General features: G+C 34.8%; 1 protein-coding gene across 1 annotated transcript; it reads right to left on the bottom strand.

Moving 5' to 3' along the window:
* Nucleotides 1-2,140: 2,140 nt before the first annotated feature.
* Nucleotides 2,141-8,687, bottom strand: LOC136235249 (probable beta-1,4-xylosyltransferase IRX9H). Its single transcript, XM_066024840.1, has 4 exons — nt 7,537-8,687; nt 3,105-3,354; nt 2,804-3,015; nt 2,141-2,565 (listed from the first exon to the last, which is right to left on the bottom strand). Exons 1-3 carry the CDS (start codon nt 8,358-8,360, stop codon nt 2,845-2,847), a joined length of 1,245 nt encoding a protein of 414 aa, XP_065880912.1. The 5' UTR covers nt 8,361-8,687; the 3' UTR covers nt 2,141-2,565; nt 2,804-2,844.
* Nucleotides 8,688-26,426: the final 17,739 nt, after the last annotated feature.

Raw genomic sequence — 26,426 nt, 5'->3', positions numbered from 1 at the left:
ACGATCAAAAGAATCTTCCAAAAAACTATTAATAACCTGGTAGACCTTTTTAGCAAAAAAGTCCACCAAGTCAGGGATATTAATAGAAACAGATTCAAAAATCTCCTTATTCCTCCAATCCCAGATTTGGTGACAGACAATTGAAAAGAAGATTTCTCCATGGTCAAGATTAGAAAGCAATTTCCCACTGACCCCATCCTCAAACCAATCCAGATTAGAATAAGAGAAGAACATATCAATCATATTACTGGGGAGAATTTTACTCCAAATACCTTTACTTCTCTCACAGTCCCTCATAGCATGACAAATAGTTTCTTCATGCCCTCTACATCTGCTACAATCGTGGTAAACAAGATGATGAACATAGAACAATTTGCATTATATTGATTTGATTCTTGGTAAACAAGTATTGATAGTGTTGATCATATGTCAAAAGTAAAGAATACAGGGAATAAAGACTATAACAGATGAAAATATAGGGGTTGTGAATCATTTTACTGTCTTTGTAAGGTTGTCAAGCCTCTGGTTCGTCTTCTTCAATTATATATTTTCTTTGTATCCCGAGGAAGTGTATCTCTCGATCTTGCTTCCTTCAATGCTTGGAACTAAATCCTTAAAAATAATTGTAACTTGATAACTTCAGTATAACTCTGAATATCTCTTGTAAAATTCTGTAATTATCAATGTGTATCTTGAATGGAGAGGAAGATCCTTCTTATAGTTGATGAAAGATTGTGTCATTTTGATGTGATAACCCTTCATGTAGATATGATTAATAGTCACAGCCAATGGTGAAGAAGAATGTTGATTCAGATGAAAGGAGATGCCTTAGAGGTGAAGAATAATGTCTTTTTGCAGTAAAAATGATTGTCACGAATGAGACAGGGGTGGCACATTCGTGACATGAATTGCCATACAAAGTTGGTGGATTTTGTCTGTCACAATCGCGACAGATGATTTTCGTCCTTGGGTGGCTTTCATGCATGTCACAATCGTGATAGGTGTGTCACAAACGTGACAAGTAATTTTGCCCTAATTCAAGCTTCTTTTCCTATATTCGGACCTAATGACAACTGGCGGGATCATCAAAGATATGGATGGTAAGATATTACCTTAATCTTGGTTTTTGTTCTACAATCTTTAGGGGAGATTCAAGGTTTGTACTTCGGGTTTTACTTAGAGTTAGACTCACAGATTGTGTTATTCCTTTTATCCACTCTCTTCGAGAATAGAACCAGACAGCTAAGTGGATGTTTTTTTTTTTTTAAAAACTCTGCAAGTATGTTTAGGCTTTCACGAGTGTATTGTACCATCCGCATGCCTCTAGATTATATTAATTGAAGATAGAATTGACACTAGCCTGCCTCGAATGATAACTAGTTAATTTCCTATTTGCTTTCCTTTTTTCCCTTTTGTTTTTCTAGGCATTTAGTCTTCCAGTGTGACAAAAAAAAAACCTAGCATAGTGCTGAGTTTGATACATATGTATCGGGACATTATATATCTCCAATAAGTGTATAACATCAGCACTCTCGTTTGTACATCGATCGCACAAACTATTTACGAGTATAAATGAAAATCAGAAGAATGAAGAGAATTAGGCTTAATGCATATTTACACCTTTAAACTTGGTAACTTTTGCCTATGGACACCCTAAACTTTTTAAATAACATATCACACACCTATAGTTGGCTTTAAAAACCTATCACATACCTAAAGTTTGCTAATTCAGACCTATTGCACACAAAATCGTGATCTATCATCTTTGACAAACGAGGTCGCATGTGCGAAAAAAGAACCAACTTTAGGTATGTGCGAAAAAAGAACCAACTTTAGTTATGTATGTCACCTTATATGTCAAAGACGACAAATTAATGATTTTGTGTGCAAGAGATCCAAATGAACCAACTTTAGGTATGTAATAGGTTTTTAATGCCAACTATATATGTGTGATAGATTTTTAAGAAGTTCATGGTACTAGTAGGCAAAACTTGTAAAGTTTAAGGATGTAAATATATATTAAACCAGGAGAATTATGTTACGACACATGCGAGTAGAAGATGCAATAAAGTTAGTGTGAGATTGGCTCGTAACAAAAATGAAGATGTAGTTAGGATGAATTAATGGGATAGTTTTGTAACCATGTTATATTCAGTGTTTAAATTTAGCATTATTGTACAATCATGTTAACCAATTGGGATAGTTTTGTAACCAAGTATGAAATGATGCAAGTATTGCCCAATGACCACCAACCTTTTGTAACCAACCAAGGTGAACATACATACACTGGCAAGTGAAAACAAAATTTCAAAAGTTGATCTTTGTTGATTTTCAGACCAACTACTCTGCCTCCCTCCCCCTGTTTCGCCCACCACAAATATACAACAAAAACAGGAGTTTGTTTCTGTAAAAGAATATAATATGTTATGAGAATTGCACAGACAAAAAGCTAAAGAAGAAATGTTAACTCTCTTCCTTTTCCCAAGACTTCCGATGCCTCCTTTCAGCTGATATAGGGAATCATCATGCTTGGATTTGAACACATGAAATAATGGCACCACACAACTGTTCAATGGTTATAGAAGACGGTTAATACTTAAATAGATACTAATTTGCACATAAACTTCAAACTTGTCTATCTACAGAATGTGTACTTCAAACAGCCGGTTGTATGATTTGTATCGTTCTATTCGTCTGCCCCACAACTATATAGTTTATTAACTTCAGAGCAAAAAAATTCCAGTGTATGTTGTCGTAAAATTCCAAGTTAGTACTTTAAAGAGACATGGCATGGAAAACAAACCTCTTCAACTCTTAGCATAAATTGCAAAGTCAAGGTTTCCATCATTTTATAGGGAGAACAGCATCAAGGTTCTTCTGAAGTTGCCAGCCATTGGGATAGATGAGACCATGAGCATCTAAATGGAGATGCCAGTTTAGTATCCTTGAACAGCTATCTGGAACACCTTCCATTTGACTTTCATCTTCAACAACTTGCTCTATGAATGTGGTTTCCTATAAGAAAACTGAAAGTAAGTATACGCAAAAGATGATTGAAAAATCATTTAACTCAACACATCCAGATGTGACAGTAAGATCTATACTTGGAAGCCCTCCTTCACTGTGTCTAACTGGCGAATTGGATTTGAATAAGGGCGCCTCCATCTCTCTGAGTCCCACAAGATTGTGCTGTTGAAAGCAAATCCTGACATATCAACATGAAACCTTCGAAGCCTTTTACTTTTTTCATTGGTGTGCCATCCAATGACCCGGCTTCCATTGCATATGGGGCCTTCCAAATTTGCTTTGTTTTTACTTTGTGCAAGCATTGCAACTGGCCAAGTACCAAATCGGCTACAGAAGAGGTCAGCAAAATCAGGGAGCTATTGATAGAAGCACAGCTTTTGAGCACCAATATCCTCAAATTAACAACTACGGTAACGAAATCAAACACATGACTGAAGGTTCACATTTAATGGTATGATAGAAAACAAATCCATCATGCACTTATAATGACCTCTAATAGTCTCAAAAAGATATAGTTCCCACCACTGCTTCAACAGAGAACAAAAGTTATCTTACAATTTCTTCTATGAAATTGATTGGAAGGAATAGAGCCTAGTCAGAGAGTTTGTTAGCTTTTCTTTTTTCTTCTTGTTAGCTTATAATGACCTCTAATAGGTTAATATTTGGTTTTCTGTTTCCGGAGTCTTTCTTTCTTCTTCTTCTTCTCTATTGTTCACAGTTCTTCACCTTTGGTGAGAATTCAATTCCAGTTCTGTTAGACATATTATGTACAGGAGAAAAACATGGCTGCTAGCGGGTATCTATTACTATATTTAAAGCAGCTTACATTCAAGCTGACGTGTCAATTCCTTGAATTTTACAATTTTCTTAATCTTCAAAATAATCCTTTCAACTACCCCTCTCCACTTTGAATCTCTCGTGCCTCAACTTCTTCCCCACAACGGCTTCCTTCTTCCTCAACTGCTTCAATCTCACGCCGAAAACTGCTGCTCTACTGCGTTTGCAGATTTAGCTGCTACTCCTACATTTTCTCTCATCTACCACATCATAATTTTTTTCCACATCTCTCGAATTCCTCTTCTCAACTTATTAAGAGTTAACCTAATCAAGCTTGGGTACCTAATTTTGTTTTGCATGACCTTATTAAGAGTTTCAGTGATCCGTTCATCAGGTTTTTCAAGTTGTTTTAAATCTTACTTAAGTTGATGTGTGCTCCATTGCTTCATCATTTTTTCATGTTTTGTTTATCTCTGTCTTCTTTGGCTCTAAAATAACCGGTTTACTTCCTTAAAACGTGATTTGAATGTTCAATCTTATGAATCTTAGTTGTTTCAATTAATTAGGATAGTGGTATTTGTAAGAATATGCATTTGATCTTCTCAAACTCCATTGTTGAAAAATATATGACTTCCCTGTGATAGTAAAATAAAAGAATGGGTTTTAGTTTGTTTAGTTTCTTTATGTTTGAATTGGCTTTTGAAATATGAAATGTACAGATTTGGTTGTGGATGGACACTTTAGGTAGGGAAATTTGCTGACCTCTACATTTTCTCTTATTTTCATATTTCCTTTACTGTTCCAATCATAGTTATTAAAGGCGCGCCTATGGCGCATGGCGCAGGCCTAAGCGCCATGGCAGCCCCATGGCGAGGCGCAATCGCCATGGCGCGCGCCTGGTGCACAATTTTGCGCCAAAGGCGCACCAAGGCGCGCCTTGGCAGTCAGAGGCAGTTATGGGCAGTTTTTTGGTAGTTACTTTATATATGTGGAATGGAACACATGTTATATTAACAAAAAGTATTAAAAAGGAGAGAGATTTTAGGTTTTAAACTAAGTAGAAGACGAATAGACTCTTTGAAGAGGAAGAGATAGAGTCATTTGAAGAGTAAGAGACAGAGTCATTAAAAGAGGAAGAAGTTTAGTAGAAAGAAAACACATCAAACGGATTCAAACAATAGAAACAAAGAAGCCAAAGGGAATTCAACTTCAACAGTTTGATGATCAATAGTTTGATGATGCCTTAGATGAGGAGTGTGATAGTGATGACGAGTGATGGATTTGGAGAGTTTTGATTAGGAGTAGAACTTAGGAATTAGTATTCAACTTTAAAGTTTTCTAATATAGGGTTGATTTTGCATTTTAAAATTTATTTATGCTTAAGATATTTTCATGATTTAGTTTTATGTTAGTTTTATATTTTTATAATTTTTATTTTTTTTAAGTGCGCCTTGTCTCGCTATGGCGCGCGCCATGGCTCCAGGACCCCTTGCGCCTTAGTGCGCCATGCGCCTTTAATAACTATGGTTCCAATTTATTCACTTGATTGTATGATATTAATCAGTCTAAACTTTTTATTCTCAAATTTTTTCCTATATATTATAATAATAGACTCATGTCCAAAGAGCCAAAAGTGGATGGAAAGAATTGATAGTGTTATCATGGAGCAACTCGATTGTTCCTGATTTTTTTATGACAGTTCTGTTTTTCTTGATTGAAAATCGAAAAGAAAAATACCTTCACAGATATAGACAATGTGTTTTTCTTTATCATAAGCATTTACAATTTGATAAGCTATTGACAATGTGTTTCTGATTAAGGAGGTGTTAATTTGTTGATTAAAAGCATTGTGTTCATCAACGATGGATAAATATATTAACTCTTCCTGTTCTGGTCCTTACACTTCATGTCATACAATGTTTTTTAATGATTCAGTTTAACATGGTATTCCATCTTGCTATGCTACAATTTTAGGTTTCCAACATTTGACACTACAAATCTTTTTTCATTTCCCCTCTCAAAAATTTGTTATCACAGGTTGTATGTAGATCTACTTTCATGTTTTGTACTCTTCCCATTCTATATTTTTAATATCCTCTTCTGCTTCCTAAATGTATTATTTTTACTAAATTGATTTTTTACCATGTGAGGTATTTCAGTGACTATTGGAGTGAAAGATTTGATGAGCTAAGCAAGTATAATTTTCCATCTCTTCTCTATCATATATAGTCTCATGAAGACATCTTAATTATTGTGAACAATTTCATGATTCTCTGTGTTGAGGTGAATTTTTGTTGCAATGACAGCTTTCACAAAAGAGCAAAAGTAGTAAGTTTCAAAAAGATTTACGTATAATCTGAAAGGTAAATGGCCTAATCTATTTCCTTATTGATTTAGTTAAGTTCTCAACATATTGATCTGACATGGTATGTTTTTGAAATTAGGTTTGTATACCATATTAGGATGCATCATTGATGGACTATAACCATCTTGCTCCTTTTGCAGCCTATGAAGGTCAGAGTTTTCAATTTTGTTTTAATCGGTTGGTATTGATTCTTATCATGCGATCAATTGGGTTGCTGATTCATTATGGTAGTAGTCAGGTCATATAGTTTAGTTGATCGATTATGGTGTTAAGAGTATTGAAATTCCTAATAATCTGTGCCTGTTTTTTTTTTTTTGTGTGTGTTAATAGTAGCAAAAGAGTAAGATACATGTTATGATGCTTATACTTTTCAAATGATATATCGGTAACATATTTTTGGTCTAATCTTATTGGATTTTAAGTTTGTATTTGATTTTCTGTAGATCTATTCCCATGAGTTTTTTCATTTGTTTAGGTAAGAGAACGTATGGAACATACAGAAAAGTGATTGAAAATGAACTAGGGCAGAATTTGGATAGTCTCGGCAGCATAAAATCTAAAAATATAGAAAAGGGGAGAAAGTAAGAAAAAACCAGAATGATTCACGTCACAGAATATAGAAGGAAGCAACATTTGTTTATAGTTCAATAATATTATTGTTTTTAATTAGGTGCTTGATAATATTGTTAGAAATCTCTATGATATTGAAGGTGTCTCGGTACTTATAATTTCGAATTTTAAGTGAAAGATATATAGAAGATATATCAGTATAACGTATTTGTTTATTGAATGTTATCAATTAGTAAATTTCTTACCATTCATTTTACTAATTTATTTTTTGATCTTATATAACTTAGATTATTTTAGAGTATGAAATTAGAAAAATGACAAAATAAATTAAACACTACTTTCGAATTATTAAAAATAAAAATTTCAAACACAGGTAAAACTAATAACACTTTTATAGTCGTCAGTGGCTTAATGTGACTAAAAATAAAAAATCAAAAACTTAATATATTCAAATAAAAATCAATGACTTCTTAGGTCAAAAATTAAATGATCACGGATCTCTAAATGCTTTTTGCCTACTTTTTAGTATAGTATTTAGTAAAATCATTTAATTTTTTTATTTCACTATTAAAATTATAATCATCCAAAAATCCCGTGTTCATACTAGTTTACTTGATAGCAGAATGCAATTCTATAAGAAAAAGACAACGCATCCATCCTACAACAGATATATATGCCATAAAATCTACAGAGAAACTACAGACCCAAAAACAGAACATTAGTGTAATGACAATAAATAAATTTTTTTCAAAGAAATCACCTTCTTAAGAAGATATTACCGAAAAGGATAAAGTTACCTGATTACTCTTAAGCTTTCGAATAAATCTAGAGAATAGACATTGTCATCATCAGCGAAGTAAACAACCCCATCGAGCCTATGCCTCTCTATGTGCTCTAAAGCTGTATTCCTCTGGTGCACTCCTCTGTCTTTTGCAGTCGTGGAATTCTTTTCACAAACCAAATGCCTATACATTACACCTGTTTTCCTTAGAATCTCTGCCGTCTCCATTGACGCTGATTTCATTTCCACAACGATCCATAACAATGGAGGTTGCACCAGCCTCAGCACCTGCCCTAATCTATTCAAAAAATACGCCTGTAAAGCTCGATTATAGGTCGGTGTAATCACGATTAATTGCTTCCTCGGGACATAATCAAATCTCGACACATAATTTACTTCCGTAACAACCCCCAAACTCACAGTATTCAAAGCTAAATCGTCATCCTTAATGCTGCGATTATCTCCATCATCCAATTGAACATTGACATGTGGTGGCTTGATCTCGAAGGAGAAATCATGGCTCCGAACATCATTATCCACATGGCTAAACAAGAACATACCTAGAAAGAGTCCTACGACGAAGAATATTAAGCATCTGTATAAAGATCTGCGAAATCCTTTCCGTTTCTGAAAGAAGACAGCGGCGAGGAACCGACGTATAGGGACAGCGTTGATGCTGAAAAAAGAGGAAGCTAATGGAGCAGAGTATTTGATACCGTGGTTACTGAAAAACTTCTGAGACGGCGAAGCAACTGAAAACGGAGAGTTGGTGGCGGCGCTACCGTTTTGGAATGTACGGTCGTGATGCGCCGGTGATAAAGTCCGACGAATAGAAGCCATTCGATCGATTAGTCACTCACATGATTTGAATAAACAGAGGATTCATATGACCAAATGCAGAAACCCTAAAATAGTAATGAATCTATGAAGAGATCGACTTGAAAATTGAAATCCAGCAAAAGCAAAAATGGATTGGAGAGCAACTGTAAGGTGAAAATCTTCTATAACAAGAAAGCAGTTTATAAATTCTGGTTTTAATTGGGAAATGGATTGGAAATGGAGAATTGAGATCTGAAGAGGTAGTAAAGGTGGGCTTTTGAGTTCGGCCGATTTTACCGCGGAGGGAGGAGAGGGAAAAAGAGTTCAAAGAGTGAGGCGCACGCGCCAGCTGGAATGAGAATGGGATTCATTTTTTTATTATGGCACTGCGTGTTTGTGGACGCCATTTACTGAACGACACGTGTCCGCTTGTTTTGCAAAGGCATGACACTTTTTTAATTATGATGATGACTCAAAATGAATTTGGATAATAGGACTGGTTTTTTTTTATATAAGAATTCAATTCATAATTTTTATTTTATTTAAAAATTTAATTCGATGATTTTAATAGTTTAAAGTTTTGATTAATTCGAAACTTTATTTAAAAAATCAAATGGATGTTAGGTCTTTTTTAAATTTCTGATTCTCATTTGTATTTTTTATTTGAGCAAATATGGAGCAAATATATAATGACTTTCAACATTTCCAATAAATTTTGTATTCTCTTTAAAAATAATATAAATAATTGGTTTTTAATGTTTCGAAGTGTAATTTATACATATCATCTCCAACAATACTTATAATATTCAGTTTTTGTTGATTATATTTTATCATTAAAATTATTAAATAATATATTTACCAATAGTGAGAGCAGCAAAGACTTCACAATAATAAATTATTAATAAAAAAAATGAAATAAGATAACTATGAACCCGTTTGGTAATATGTAATGATCTTTGTAACGGAAAGCCCATTACATAAAAGTCTATTATCATATTTGGTTGCATATTACAATTTTGTTGTAATGGAATTAGAAATTCATAGATTAATTTTTAGGGCTAATTACAAATCTAGCCCAACTAAAAAGGTTCATTTACATATCTAATCTACTTTGCTTCCATCTCACTAAATTAGACACTTTCATCCACTTTATTTCAATTCACATTCTTCCTCAGACTCTCAACGTCTTCTTCACCATCTCAAACCGATGAAAAGATGGTGGTTTATAAAGAAGAGAGATTATGTTTCGTTTAACCTTTGATGAATTAGTGTCTATGGAAGAGGATTGGGATGGAAAGCTCAAAAAATGAGAAAAAAATATAACAATTGAATTGCTGCGATGTCGCATTTGTGACGAATTCGTCACAAATGCAACAAGAGTTGTCGCATTTGTGACGAAATACGACAAATTTCATCACAAATGCGACAATGGAAGTAAATGGAGAAAATTGAAACGATATCATTACAGATGAAGAAAGATGCAAGACCAGCGAGAAAAGAAGGCGTATAAGTTAAAAACATACCATTTCTACGGGAAATTGAACATAATATTTTATTAATCTCAAAAATCGCTAACGATTGGTATCAGAAATTGAAGAAGATGAACCGAAGATGAAGAAGAAGAAGAAAAAGAAGCGGAAGAAGAAAAAGCAGGAGCAGATAGATCGATCGAATAGAACTAAGGATAATTTTGTCTAAAGTGGATGAAAGTGTCTAATTTGGTGAGATGAAAGCAAAGTGGGTTAGATATGTAAATGGACCTTTTTAGTTAGGCTAGATTTGTAATTAGCCCTAATTTTTATTCAACAACTTTTGTAATCCCCATTACATTAGAAAATGTATTGAATTTGTCAACCAAACATAGTAATGGAATCACCATTCAATTCCATTAAATTACAATTTTGATTACATTACATTGCATTACGGCATTACCAAACGGACCCTATGAGCGGAGATGGAGCTCTTTCATAGTAGAGAATGAAAATGCCACATGGATACTGATACGGAAAATTTATATATTTTGGAAAAAAGAATTAAAAAACAAAATCCTAAAAAATATCAGAAAATCAGAAAACCTCAATCCCTGTGATTAAATAAGTATTCCATGTGATTGAAGAATTATTTCCTAATCTAAATCCCTAAATCGCAACTCCTAAACCAATTCAAACCAATTGAAATTTCAAATCATAAATTTGCAGAAAAAAATTATGCATTCGAAGTCTGCAGAAAAATACTTAAGTCGTTGCAATCGAAGTCTACAAAAAAACCTAAGTCGTGGCATTCAATTCAATAATCCTTCATGATTTCTCATCTTATGTGCAAGTTCGAAATCTACGGATGGTTCAACGATCATTCATGATTTCTCAACTTATATACGGATTGAAGAAGTTGTTAAAAACATCCCACGTTGTACTTCGACCATTGTTAGATCTTGTACCATTATTGTCGTACTATCTGATTTTTTTCATTTTTTCATATCTTGCTGCATTTTGGGTTTGAATTGCAAATAAGGTGCAATTTTTTATAATCAAAATGAAGGTGAAGTTTTACGGATTCTTTATTATTTTGTTTTTTTTAATACTTTTTTAAAATCATATAAATTTTCCATATCAAAATATCTATATGGTATTTTTTATTTTTAAATTTACAATGTGTCATTATTAACTGTCACATGTCTAATAGATTTGGGGAGAGTTAACTTTTTATCCAAACTATAAACAAATTTTGAATAGGTCGGAAGGTTAAATAATGTTTTATGCTTATATATTTATCATTTTATAGCAAAACTAAAGAAATTTTATTACATGTTTTCAGTCATTTATATGCTAAATTAATAATATAACACATATATAGGTAATACACCAAAAATGTTAATTAACTAATTAATCACATATTGATTAAAGTGTAATAAAAAATCAAATTATCATTTACATAACATCAAATTATTGACATATATATATATATTAAAATTTCTCATCAAAACTATCGCTAAAAGTAAATAGTTCTATCCGTTTGATTATTTGCGTCAACTATAAAAACAAAGGCTTAAAATATTATTTAACCTGAGGCCTATAAAAAATAATTGTATTTATTTTTGGTCTATTATTTTGTCACATTGACCTCTGATATATAGCAATCAATAGCATCGATCTCTAACCTATAACCACTAATCACATTTGATTAAATTTAAACAGAAATTAGCTAAAAATGGAAAAACAATTGATTTTATTTTATTATATGAGATTGAGGCAACTAAAAAATTGGTGAAATATTATAACCGTTATAGTTGGAGGGTGACTATCAAAATAATGGTGACCGGTGCAAACATAAATATATTTTTTTAGGCAAAAACGACTTTATTGTTCAATCAGTAACAGCATCGAAAGCCAGTACATCAACAAGCCAGCATCGAAAAAGAAACAAAAGTGTTAGCATAAGAACGAGTTTGCCTTGCAATTATATGAGCAACCCCATTCGCTAAACGCGTAATATAATTAATTGAAAAACAATCATTTGAATCAATAATAATCTTGCAATCCTAGAAGACCGCTTCTTTGTCTGATAAATCAATTCTCCCAGTTTGCACCCCCTGCACGTCTGTTTCAAAAACCACATTTGACAGTATCATTCCCTCCACCCATAATAGGGCCGTTCGGAGAGCCATGGCTTCCGCCATCGTCGAATCTGTTAGGCCATTACAGAAGTTATTGTAGCTCACAACAAACGAGCCAAACTCATCCTGTATCATCACACTAGTGCCAATCTGACCCGAATCCACAAAAACAGCTGCGTCAACATTACATTTCAGACCCCATGCTTGCGGTTTCGACCAGTTCCTGCTGACAGATCCTCTTTCCCCTGACACCTTCGATTGCTGCTGCTGTTCGACATTCATCCACTCCGCCTTCATCTGTCGCATCCCCTGCATACAATGAACCACTGTAATCACTTCATCGTTCCATAACTTATTATTGCATTGTTTCCAGACAACATACAAAACACAATAAACAGTCGTCAAGTCTTTGCGAGACAGCACTCCACCACGACTCAACAGCCACCTCACGAAATCCCCCTATACGTCCATCGGTTGTAATATATTAACTTCCCTCCAGCAAGCTGAAGCGAATGAGCATTCGACAAATAAGTGGGACATAGTCTCCTCCTCTAAACCACACAATACACATTCGCTCGTTATGTTAACATGCCGACCAATTAAGTTTTCCTTTGTAGGCAAGCTCCTTGAGCACATCTTCCAAATAAAACCTTTAATCTTTGGCATTACCTGCACCTCCTAGATTTTTGCCCATCCTAAAATTGGTTCTCTGTTGTTTTCTGCACTATCCAAAGCACGGTAACCAGACTTCGAAGAATAAACACCATCTTTTGTGAAATGCCACATTATCACGTCGACATTCTGACGGATCGGAATCACCACTTCTTCCATTCTATCCACTTCAACTTCACTAAAGCAACCCAACAATTTATTCCTATCCCAACTCTTTGATCCTTCCATAAACAAGTCAGCTACTTTCATATTTTCAAAGCCAGGGACACAGAATGAATGCACCATAAAATTTGGCAAATTTGGTACCCACGGGTCCTTCCAAACATCAATTTTGCTACCATCTCCCATTCTCCACCTTATTCCCAGATGGAGTAAATCCAGTGATGTCCAAACGCTCCTCCAAATATAACTAGGATTATTGCCCAATTTAGAGGTGAGAAACGAACCATTTTCAAAATATTTAGCTTTGAACACTCTGCTAACCAACGTTTGAGGCAACTAAATCAACTTCCATCCCTGTTTCCCGAGTAATACTAGGTTGAATAAGCGTATATCTCTGAACCCCAGACCTCCCTGATCTTTCTCGGTACATAATCGAGACCAGTTGAACCAATGGATATTACTTCTTCCGTCCTTTTTCGTCCCCCACCAGGACGAATTCATCATCTTCTGTAGCTCCTCACAGATTCTTTTGGGCAAAATAAAAGTACTCATGCAGAATGTAGGAAGTGATTGAGCCACAGACTTAAGTAACACTACTTTTCCTGCATTAGACAGAAAACGGTAACCCCAACTTCCAAACCTTTTCCTTAGCCTATCAATCACGAACTTGAAAAGGCTATACTTTGACCTGCCAATGAGCGATGGAAGCCCAATGTATCTCCCCGTGTCAAGAGGAAGAGTGACATTGAGGATATCAGTGATACTTTGTCACTCATTGGGTGACACATTCTTGCTAAAAAAGATTCCAGACTTGTTAAGGTTGATAGCCTGACCTGATGTCACTTCATACTCCTCTAGAATTCCTCTTATTTTCGTTGCCTCCTCAGGCCTAGCTCTAAAGAACATGAAACTGTCATCTGTAAAAAAGAGGTGAGTAATAGACGGAGCAGAACTGCTAACCCGACAGCCCTTGATCAAATTTTCTGCTTCAGCTTTTAGAATCAGCTTAGGTAATACTTCGGCACATAGTATTAATAAATAGGGAGATCATAAAGGATAACCCTGCCTCAACCCCCTACCAGGATTGATAGGTCCCTCCAGATGACCATTAACCATTACTGAATATGAAACACTCTGAACACATAATTCCATCCAACTCACCCACTTTGGATGAAAACCCAATTTGATCATAATAGCAGTCAGAAAGTTCCAATCTACTATGTTATAGGTCTTGCTTATATCAATTTTGAGGGCTAACTCCCCTTCCTTTCCTCTATTATGTCGCTGCATATGGTGAATTGTTTCAAAGGCTATCTGCATATTGTCAATTATTGACCTCCCAAGGACAAAAGCTGATTGCCTTTCATGGATTATGTCTGGAAGAACAACTTTCAACCTGTTTGCTAACACTTTTGCAATAATCTTATAAAGAACGTTGCATAAAGAAATTGGCCTGAGATCTTTCATAGTACTAGGGTGGTCACACTTTGGAATAAGAACTATGATTGTGTCATTAAGATTGGCTGGGAATTCCCCCCTCTCAAGCCAACCTGTGCATGCAGAAAAGATGTCAGAACCAATTACATCCCAAAAGTGTTGAAAAAACCCTTGCCCCAACCCATTCGGACCTGGTGATTTATCAGGGTGCATAGCAAAAACAACCAATTTAAATTCCTCCAGGCTAAATGGACTTACTAGGTTCTCATTCATCTCCTTAGTGATAGATTGACTGATGACGTCGATAGTTTGGACCTGTGCCAAATTTGAGGGATTGAACAACGAACGGAAGTAGTCCCTGACATGTCCCCTCAATTCACCAGTGTCCGTAATTAACCGCCCTGTCTCATCCCGGAGCCCCTCAATTTCATTCTGCCTTTTCCTAGCATTGACGCAGGCATGGAAAAATTTGGTGTTCCTATCTACATCCTTCAACTAGAAGACTTTAGCCCTCTATCTCCAGTAGATTGATTCCTGTTCAAACACTTCCTGTACCTGTTGTTCTGCATTTCTGTATCTATTCACTAAGTTCCTGTCAGTTTTATCTCATAACACCCGCAGAACTCCCTTCAATTTTATGATTTTGCTGCTGAACCGCCTCTTAAAACCATGTCCCCAATCTGCCATCTTAAATCGTGCAAGCTTCCAATTTTCCTGAGAGATTCCGCCTCCTTTCTCGATCCCATTTTGACCGAACCATCTGCTTGAAGCCTTCTTTTTTTTATCCATGCTCCCTCATACCGAAATCTTCCTCTTACTTGCTTAAAAACTTGACACTGCAGCTCCAGTACAATTGGCAAGTGATCAGAATAAACGGTGACTAGGTTGCACAGTTTATAACCTTTAAAGCGTTGCACCCAATTCGTGCTAGCAAATGCACAATCAAGCTTCTCTTTAACCCAACCATCCGTCCCTCGACCTCTCTCCCAAGTATACCTACTCCCAATCATCTTTAATTCAATCAAGTTGCAATCCAGTATCACTTTTTCAAAGTTCCTTATTAGATATTGTGGGTATAACGCCCCCCTTCTTTCTCCTCTTGCTGTAAAATACAATTGAAATCCCCTAACACAATATAGGGGAGATCAGAATTAGAATGCAGAACCCGTGTGCTTGCTTCGATCTGCATACCCATAAAACCTGATGCATCTCCAATCTCCTCCCTCTATATCCGAAATAAGTAACTCGATATGGTGGTCAGAATACCCCACCACCAATGTTGAGAGTATATTTTTCCATAACATAGTCAACCCGCCACTCCTACCCCTCCTGCTTACTGCTAAACAGTTATCAAAACGTAACTCCCTCCTTAATCCTTCCATTCGAACATCATATGCTCGGGCAAGATCTCCTAATGCTCAAACTGCATGGGTATTTCTGAGCCATTGGCAGTTCCAAATTAAACAACTCATTGGGGTCGGCAGACCTGGACTTTAGGTCTCGCCGCTACGAATAAAGCTGATTGTTCTGCATTAGTCATAAAATCAGAACCCTCGCTGCTTGGTGTTATCTGCTCAACCCCCTCGATCATTTCCCCCTTGTCAACTCCTCTCTTCTTCTCTTCCTTACTTCTTCAGTTCAAGACCTTCTTCCTCACCACTTTCCATGCTAACATCCCCTGTTCCCATGTTGGTTGGGACTCCCAGCTCTCCCAAACCTAGTGAGGAACTTGATTTTTGCTTGCTCTGTGCACCCGTTGTGCTGGCCTGATTGGGCACCCCAATATTTGGATTAATGTTCTGTTGGTTCTCCTGAAGGTGAATACCATCTGCTGTCGAAACGTGTTTATGAAAGCCCTTATCAGTCTGAGTTTGATGGCGTGGAGCATGCCACCTTGATCCTCATCATTCACTGCTTCTGCCATCACTTGGTTCCCTCAGCCACCTCGAACCCCCTTGATCCCCACGCCTATGAATTAGTGCTTTCAGCCACTCACCCCACTCCTTTGTCAGCTCAGTTCCCTGATTTTTAAAGAGTCTTCCACAGAAACTATCTGAATGACCCAACATTCCACAAAGATAATAGAAAATGCTGAGTCTCTCGTACTTGAATTTTATAAACGACCATTCATCCTTCATTCAACGTATCTTCTTGTATCTCTTTAGGGGCTTATTAACGTCAATTGAGACTCTGATTCTCATATATTGTCTAAAAATACCCAGGTTGTTGTTCACATCATACTTCAGGTACTGACCTAGAAACTCTCCCAATTGCCTTTCCACATTCTCAGACATAGCCCCCACTAGGAGCTCATAAATTTGCACCCAAATATCCATAAAATCTAGAGAAACAGATTCAAGATTCGTACCTTTTGACCATGTGTTCATAATCAACGCGTAATTGTCGAACGACCAGGGACCTCCCGCTAGCACTCTATCCCGATCAACCACATGAAAAAAACTCGAAGCCATACAGGTTCGGGGCTAGCTCTTGGATCGAAATCCCTCTTCCTGGACGCCAAAGATTAGCCAATTTGATTTTCATGGCAGGAAAATTAACCAACTTGTCTGTTACAAGCCTCCCGATGAGACATAGTCCCCCGTCGCTCCTTTCCGCTTCACTCGCAGTAAGACCCAAATCCAATCCTTCACACTCCTCCCCAATCTGCAAACTATTCATCCCTTCTTCCATCTCCGTTCTGCCAAATACTTTGCGCGGCCTAACAACGAGAGCACTCCGGCACCTTCTACTCCAAATATCAAAGAGCACCACCACTCGGGAACTAGTTGAGCCTGATTACGAAACAAAAACTCTCACGAACAACGAACGAAGAGACGGGAAAACTCTCACACGGCGGCGGCAGAGAGACCTAAATTAGATAGGTTACTACATAAATATTTTTTATTGGTCAGGGGATTAATATTACAGAATACAAATATGTTTTTATAAGTGAAGAGGTAAATAGTGGTTTTAAGGCAAAGGATGAAAGCTTAATAATTTAGGAATTATTGGTTTTTCCAATGATTTGAATAGTAAACATAGTGTAATAATCAGTGTAGGGATGAAGCCCAAACCCAAGGGTCCATTTTTGTTGAGGCACTTGGGTTGGGCCCATTAATCCCATCAAAGAAATAAGTATAGCCATGGATAAGCAGAAACTACTTACAGTAATTTTTGTGTGTTACTTATTGTCATTTACCTTGCTTTTACCTAATAATAGCTTGTAGCTAGCTTCAAGCAGCATCCTTATCTTTATTATTATTATGGAATATATAGTCAGGTACGGAGAAAGGGAGTCGGGACTACTGAAACCACCCCTATTATGGATGGTTTTTGGTCTCAGTCATTAAAACTATCTCTATAGTGGATGATTTTGAGAAGTTTTATATTGGTACGTAAAAATTAGTTGTGGACCGTTGAGATAATAACACATATATATACGAATTTTTTTTGAACAATTTCGATTTATCAATTTTTTTAAAGCACACACGAGTAAAATTAACCAAGCTGACTAAACCTATATTCGCTATACAAAATTAAGAAGCAATTCAATTTATATATATTGATAGAGTGGTACACGGTAGAACATATTATTACGAATCATTCCTTTTAAGTTCAAAATACATCAACTTATTTCATGTTTTTTTTGGCAAACATCATATGCTTCTATTGTTGGCTGTGTAGTATTTGTGCAAACTTATAAAGATATATTGTTGCATAAGTTCAATAACATTGATATTATTAAGATTTGAACTCAACACTAATATACTGGTTCCCATCAGAACTTGAATGTGAAACGTGTTTGAGCAAAAATAATATTAAGATGGATGACTTCTTAAAAAGTTGTCGTGTTGCACCCAAAATTTTTATTTCTAAAAAGATATTTAAACTCAGAATCATGAAATACTAAAATAATCTCTAATATATACAACATAAATTCACTCAATTATTGTGTATTAAAATTTATTAATAAATAGCGTTGTTATTATAGTTAAAATTATCGATGTAAAATATATTGAAAGTAAAATTGAATAAGCTTAGAGTGATCCGCAACTTGTTATGATTTTATGATATAGTATATGTATATGATTGAAGAAATTGAGCATGAGCATGAGTAGCTATTTGAATCATAATTAAGGGGACCAGCCAAGGCAGCCATTGCGTGTCTATATGGTTAGACATTATTGGCCTATAGTTATGTTTGGTTATGTAGTCTATCACAAATTCTGAATTTGACTTGGTCAGGATTCTCATGGAATAACTATTGCTTCTTTGTAGTCATTATTGTCCAAAAAGAACATGCAATTCATTTTATCCACAACTTCTACTTCATTTCCCTTAATATGCACACGCATAACAACACTCTTAGCTAATTATATATATTTAGAGCTCTATTCATTTGATTTACTTGTTATACCTATATTTTCTGTTTATTTTTGTTTTTAGATGTTTATTGTTATTGGCCCCCGTTGTCTATAGGTATTAAAGTAGTGTTTGGTACATATTTATAATAGGAAATGAAAATGATAATAGTTATTTTTTATTTATTAATCTTTAGTTTTACAATTTTGATATAAGAATGGATATCACATTCACCCCACTATGAGAATCAATCATTCATTTTTCCTTCCCCTTTAATCAAATATGATTCACATTCCCTTATCAAATTAAAACAAAAAGCGACATTTTGCAACAAACTAATTCATTCCGTTGTCAATAGTGCTCACTTGGACCCTGAATGACCAAATGAATTTGGTCATTCACCGTTAGATCCAAGCTTCTTAGGATCATGTGGTGAAGATGCAAATCATCCTAAGACTTAAATTTAATAAGTTTAGATTTAACGGTGAATGACCAAATTCATTTGGTCATTCAGGGTCCAGGTGAGCACTACTGATCTACTATCATTCTTCAAACAATTTCTGTATATTTATTTATATATTAATTTAATTTAGGAATATTTTTATAATTAATTTTTTCGGTTAATGGTTTCATATTTAATTTATCTATTAAACTTAAGAAATTTTGATTTTCAGAATTTGAACCGAGCACATTTGAAAGTAATCGGATCTGATTCCAGATTAAACTAAACAAAATAAATAAATAGTCATTCTGATTCTATTTCTAATTCCTAAGTTTGAAAGCAGTTTCAAAATAGTTATAGATAGTTGTTACTCAATCGTAATCAAATCTTTTTATTTTGTTGTTTGGAGTAAAAAAACAACATAATAAGACTCAAACGATCACTTAAAGTTTAGTTATACTTAAGATTTCTCATTTGTCTTATTTATATATATATATATATATATATATATATATATATATATATATATATATATAGCCTTTACTCAGATGCGATGATACATGGCCATCTAAGATGACCATTGTCATAATAAAAGCTACTCTTAGTTCTTAGCTATTCACTTGATTTTTTTTGTTCAAATGGTTCCTTAATTTGGTATTAGTGTCAGAGTCTCTTAAATCAAGTGATTGAGGATTCGAATCCTGAAAATTTCCATTTATGAAAAATATTTTTAATACATAGATGAATCTGTATTGTACATACTTCAAGTCAAAGGGGCATTCACGTGCTTATGTGTGTCAAAAATTATAATAAAAGTTGATAAGGTATTTGGACTGCGGGCCCAACAAAACACGCATAGAGCCCATCAAACGACTAGAGCCTATAGACAGGTTGAGAGCCAAAACCTTCCATCCCACAAGACCAAGTTGGACGATCTTTACCCGAATTGGAGTGTTAAATGAAGCTTAGGGACATTATGGATTTTAGGGCTTCCTCAAAACATATATAAAGGGAACAAGTAACACCTTAAAGAGTTCGACATTTCTTTCTCTCTCTGTAATACTTTAAACTCTCATTGCTAACTTGATTGTTAGAGTTTATACATGGACCATCCCAATGCAAGACATCCGACTCCGGTGATCGTATAACTATTCAGCCTGCATACCTCATTAAAAGCTTCAATTATCTGTTCAGGTTTTGAGCTAAAATGACTTCTTTGTAGGGGATTGAATTCAATATCCTATTTTATTAGGATATTTGTTTTGAATTGGTTAATTAGTTTTCTATTCAAATATTATTTGTTGTAACAACTATATCTTGTAAACTCTATTTAAAGGTAATTAATAAAATACAGAAAACAAGTGAGATTAAAACTCTTTATAGTATCAGAACCCTAAGTGGTTTAACAAAAAAAATCTACATGTCTTACTTATAGACCTTTTATGCGTACCCTTTAAGCCCGATTGGGATATGTTACGTTTGATGATTTACCTGGCCTTTTTCTAACCGAAGAAATCCAATTGTCTCGCAAAGCTACTCCTTCCCCTATATTTACTTCTTCAGTGATTATTTTGCTCGTAATAACATAACATGTAGGAGACGAGGCTGAGATCCATACAATTCTCAAAATTTCAGCGGAAAAACTGCCACACGGTCTGCCCCCCTTGATGCTAGTTCTCTCTAATGTCACAATTGCAAATGTTTTAGTCACATTTCCCGTCAATGTCCTTCACACAAAAAACACGAAATTCACGCCCCTCCTACAAACCATCCTCCAACATTGCTACCACCTCAAATTCAACCTTACTAACTGGCTTGTCGACTTAAGAGCAGCTCATCATCTAATTGCTGATCTGGAAAATCTAAACGTTCATTCAAAATATGGTGGACCTAAAGAGGTGGCAGTAGGTAATGGAAACACTATACTTATCCCTCATGTTGGGCATTCTTAATTTCGTTTTTCTGACTCATTAGTCTAGTTTTGTGATATATTCTATGTTCCTAATCTCTTTCATCATTGACTCGTTACAATCCTATTTAGGTGGAGTTCTTTGCTAATTACTTTGTTTGGAATGATTTGGAGACAAAGAAGGTGATCTTTCTAGGAACGAATGGGAACAAGCTTTACACAATGACACTTCCACAATCTCACAAAATTTAAGCTTTTACTATTTTGCTTCCTATGTGGCATGTTCGTTTAGGACATGCTAATTTTTCTATTGTCAACAAAACTCTATCCATGAATAAAATTTCTTTTCATGATAATAAAAAAATGAGTTATATGATTCGTGTTGCGTGAGCAAAGCATATCGCCTACCTTTTCCTTAATATGATTTTACTGCCTTTAGTCCTATATATGTAACTTTGATCTTTGCGAGGATTTTTCAGGGGCAGGGGCAGGGATCCCCACGGTTCGGGGGTCGTAACCCCTACCTCCATCCAAATTTTACCATCGGGGTTAAATTTTTCCCTGCCTCACCTCCGTCCCTAAATAATTCAGTGATTCCCCATCCCTGTAGGTTTATATCCCCGTGGATTTTACTGAATCCCCGCCCTGTTGCCACCCTTACCTCGACTTGTTCTCCAAGGTTAAGCTCTGTGATGAACTGAACGTGGTGATGATTGGGCCTCTCTTCCGTTGTATGTGCACTCCCGCCATTCAAGAAAAGGATGATGATATTTGGTTCAATAAGACTCCCTCTAATCGAAAGCCCCTCATTACAAACAAAATCTTCATCATGAAAGATTTCAAACCATATTAATTTCTCTAGAATAAGGAGCCAGTCAGCTCAATATCCAGGTCATCACATATCTTCACCAGCCCAAGCAAATCTAACCAACCGTTGGGGGAGAGTTGAGCAGGACAAATATCAAACTCATTTAGAACGTTGACTATACTGGTAGAGAAGGGAAGTCGAACCCCATTCTCCAAGAACAATTTATAAAAACTCAAAAATCCATCTGGGGTCTGGGTTATTACCTTGTCTTGGCACGGAACGACAAAATCCATGTGTTTGAATTCTGGGTATTGGTAGGCCAGCTCCGTCAATGAGATGTAATCCAAAGAAGAAGGTTGCTCAATTTTTTTAAGGTTAGGAACAATGAGTGTCTTCGCATTCTCAGCACCTGAGTTTTCGTTGGCTTGAGGTTTCTAACGAACCATTATAAAATGAAATAAAACACAAAAAGAGGAAAAACACAATAGGAGAATACACTTACTAAAGAAAAACGAACAAGACAACTAAAATTGGCGATTTATAGAGGAAGACGAAAGGCGAAACAATAGAAATTAGGGGTAATAAATCCCTATTATCGAATAGAGGGTCGTCATTTCAAGTACCCTGACAGATGCAAAAAATGAATCCAATCAAAGGATTCCACATAGACAACGTGTGCTACACAGAAATCAAGTTTCGAGGAGACTCAAAAGACACGTGTCTATAAAGAAAATTTAAAGATCGAAGCACCAAAGCAATCGAAGGTGAAAACAACTAGTTCGCCTCTCCCATCTAAACTGAACTTTGTAAGAGTTTGGTAAAGAGAGCATGAGACATATGATATCGTATAAAATGAATCAGACACGTGACATCTCAATCGCCTTCGAATCAGCCACCACGTGTCTCAAATCGGGCCTTCGGATCTATCGAAAAGCTTCCATGGAATGTCTCATCATGCGGTTAGATCAAAGACTCCACACTATGGAGGAATTTTCCTAAAGCTAGACTCCTAATAGGAGAAGGATTCCTAATATTAAAAATATTCCTAGAGAAAGAAGGATTCGATCCCAGCCTTATAAATAGACAGATATGGTTACATCCCACGGTAATTACAACTTATAACTAGTCTTACTCTTTAACATTTCCTAAACATCTACTGACTTAGGCATTGAAGCGGGTTCGTCGGACTCCAACCCCTCTCTGACCTTTGGTTCTGTTTTACAGGTTAAGTCAGAAAGATTCAGCAAGACGTTTGGACTCTCCATTACAAGTTCACATACTCATATATCACTTCTTTCATTTAATTTTTTTCGGTTTTAGCAATAGCGGAGAAAAAGTTCATCTTGTCTATAGATCTATCGATCTGTGTGGTTGCAAAAAAAGAAATGATTTATATGTGAATGTCCGGAAAAGCCTAAATGATGAACAATGGATTGCAACGGTTTTTCAATGAGATTCGAGTTAGGAGAAATATATGGTTTATATTTTCTGTGTTAGTTGTACATTTTATGATTTTTATTATTCTTTGTAGTATTTTCTCATCCTTTTATGGATTTTGTACTTACTCTTTGTGGATTTTGTAATTTTCGTAGTGTAATTTTACCTTTTTCATCTAATGAAAGGATAGATATATATAATATGAAACATGAGAGAAGAAAAGTCAAAATTTATTTTGTCTTGTGGAGGGATATTTGATATTATTTAAAATAAATTGAGAATGTTAATAAAATATCAGTTTAAGGTGATGTAGTGGTGGTAATAATAATAAGTTAAGATTGGTTAGGATGAGTCAGAAGTTAAAGAATACATGGTAAATTTCAAAAACAACCCATGTGGTTTGATGTTGTTAAAAAAAAACCTCTATAGTTTGTTTTTATAAAAAAAAGGACCGTGGTTTACGCCGTTACCCGAAAAAACGGAAAAGGACTTAACACCGTTAAAAATGCTGACGTGGCAAGGGGTAAAGTTGGAAAAATATATTTTTTTATTTTTCTTCTTCTTCTTCTTCTTCTTCTTCTTCTTCTTCTTCTTCTTCTTCTTCTTCTTCTTCTTCTTCTTCTTCTTCTTCTTCTTCTTCTTCTTCTCTTCTCTTTTTTCTTCTTTTTTTCATCTTTTTTTTTCTTTTTTTTTAATTTCCAGAATTCTGGAAATTTTTCAGAATTCTGGACGTCTGAAATCCAGACGTTCTTAAGAGTTACTTCCATCTGTTCGATTCATCGTCACTACTAGTGCCGGCCTCAACTAAATCGACATCCCTGAATGTCGTCGCCGTGGAATCGCCATCTCCAACACTGGTAACGTGTATTCCGCTGACGTAGCAGATCTGGCCGTTGGTTTGTTGATCGATGTTTGGAGGAGTATTTCGGCTAGCAATCGATATGTACGGCAAGGGCTTTGGCTTACCGAAGGGGATTATCCTCTTGGCGTTAAGGTTAATTCTCTGCTCAAACTTTAATCGGCGTTTTCTTTTTGTATACACAGTTCAATTATTTGGGTATATTCTCTAATTCCTGATGCAGTTAGATTTTTTTTTATTATTGTTATTACTTAATTTGATTGTTCTTTTGTGTGATTGGAAACTATGAAATAAAGAGAAGATCATTATTGCAAGTTTTCTATTTTGGTATTTGAGATTGCTTAGCATATACATTTGCAATTTGGCCGAAATACTCTTCAGAACGTCTGGATTTCAGACGTCCAGAATTCTGAAAAAATTCCAGAATTCTGAAAATTAAAAAATAGAAGAAAAAGAGAAGAGAGAGAGAGAGGAAGAAGAAGAAGAAGAGGAGGAGGAGGAGGAGGAGGAGGAGGAGGAGAAGAAGAAGAAGAAGAAAAATAAAAAATAAAATAAAAAAATAAAAAAAATATTTTTCCAACTTTACCCATTGCCACGTCAGCACTTTTAACAGTGTTAAGCCCTTTTCCGTTTTTCGGGTAACGGCGTAAACCACGATCCTTTTTTTTTGTAAAAACAAACTATATGGATTTTTTTTGAATAACATAAAATCATAGGGGTTGTTTTTGAAATTTATCCAAGAATATATTAAAATAGAATTTTGTAGGAATGATGAAAGGAATTTTATCTGTTTAAAATTCCTTTTAAAGATGAATTAGAAGATGTATATATAATAAACAAAGACGCAAACTTAGACTTGCATTTCTCAACCCAAATCAAGACTAAATACACACCATCTACTCATTGCTATGCTATGCTATATATATTCAAAGGACACAAACCCAGATTCAGATTAATTTTGCTTTCCTTTTTTTGTTTCATTGAGTTGTGTTGATGATCATTATACTAGTTACTAATTATCATCATAATAATTAACTACTAATAATTAACTACTTTCGTATTCGTTGTCTCTTTATAATAGGGTGTATCAAAACAAATTGACATTTGTCCTTTTGACTGAATTACTAATTAATCATTACTTCTTCTTCCCACTTTGACCAAAATATATAAGAATCTTTCAATTCCTAATTAATAACTTCTTGGACTCCCTTACATCCACCATATCTTTCTCCTCAAAATTCCTATTTGTTTCATTTATTTATTAGATTTGAATAACTCAACCCCCATATTATATTATTAGAAGAGAAAAAGTGGAACCAAACTAAATAAATAAAAGAAAGTTTAAGATGGTTGTCTTTTTTTTTAGTGAAATTAAGTAAATTGAAACTGAATTTAATTCTACTAAACGCACTGAAACTGAATTAATAATATAATTCTTTAAAAATAGTAATTAAAATAAAAAGCTTATAAAAATAATAATAGTTCTAATAATAATAAGTAATGATAAATTACCGAACTAAACTGATTATTGAACTGAACTAAACTAAAATTATTGGTAATGAAATTAAGTAACAAAGAACATGATTTAATATATACGGAGTTGTATGTGTTTATTGAAAATGTCTTTTTTTTAAGTAAATTTTAAAATGTCTTATTAGTTTTTTAAATTTATTTAAAATGTCTTTTTAAAATTTCCTTAAAATATAATATTATTCTTAAATTCATGGATTGACAAGTTAAAATATATAGGCCCTGTTTGGTAAAGAGCGTTTTAGGATAAAAAAGAGCGGTTTTGACCAATTTTAGAGGTTTGACCACTGAAACCGCTGATTGGAGTGTTTGGTGGAGAGAGGTTTGGGAGAGAGTTTTGGAATGAAAACGCTAATTTAGAAAAAGCTCTTAAAATGAGTTTTTTCAATTAGCGTTTTGGAATATTAAAATTAATGGACTTCTTTAACCCTAATAGATAGACTCCATCTTCTCCTGCGCCAAAATTAATGCCCTTATTCGTCTTTTTGCACAAACCGCTATTATCAATCAGCTAATTTTTACCAAACAAGTCTACACAGACAGCTAGTCAAATCAGCTAATATAAACAGTTAACAGCTAACAGCTAATGTAATCAGCTAACAGCTAACAGCTAATTCCCAAACAGGGCCATAGTAGTATATTTAAATGTAATATTTCATGGGACTAATAGGTTATTAACAAATAAATTAAGGAGTTTGAAGTTGAACGTGTAGATCAGATAACATGGAAAATTACATAGAGCTCCCTCATGTATTAAGTCATAAAAAAGAAAGAAAAATAGTGCGTGGAAATTAGGTCAAACACTAGAATTTGTGGTGAGCATAAAAACAACAATAAACATAGATGGATAGAATTT

This window comes from Euphorbia lathyris, chromosome 7 (assembly GCF_963576675.1).
Source record: "Euphorbia lathyris chromosome 7, ddEupLath1.1, whole genome shotgun sequence".
Classification (NCBI taxonomy): domain Eukaryota; kingdom Viridiplantae; phylum Streptophyta; class Magnoliopsida; order Malpighiales; family Euphorbiaceae; genus Euphorbia; species Euphorbia lathyris.
Note: the sequence above shows the minus strand (reverse complement) of the source record. Positions and strands in the feature narration are given on the sequence as shown.

Excerpts from the sequence above, each read along its gene's own strand:
- LOC136235249 (XM_066024840.1), bottom strand. The coding sequence starts at position 8,360 with ATGGCTTCTATTCGTCGGACTTTATCACCGGCGCATCACGACCGTACA. Across the intron at positions 3,355-7,536 it reads GAAAGCTTAAGAGTAATCAG|CCGATTTGGTACTTGGCCAG; the intron begins GTAACTTTATCC and ends CCTCTTCTGTAG. Across the intron at positions 3,016-3,104 it reads CAGTGAAGGAGGGCTTCCAA|GAAACCACATTCATAGAGCA; the intron begins GTATAGATCTTA and ends GTTTTCTTATAG.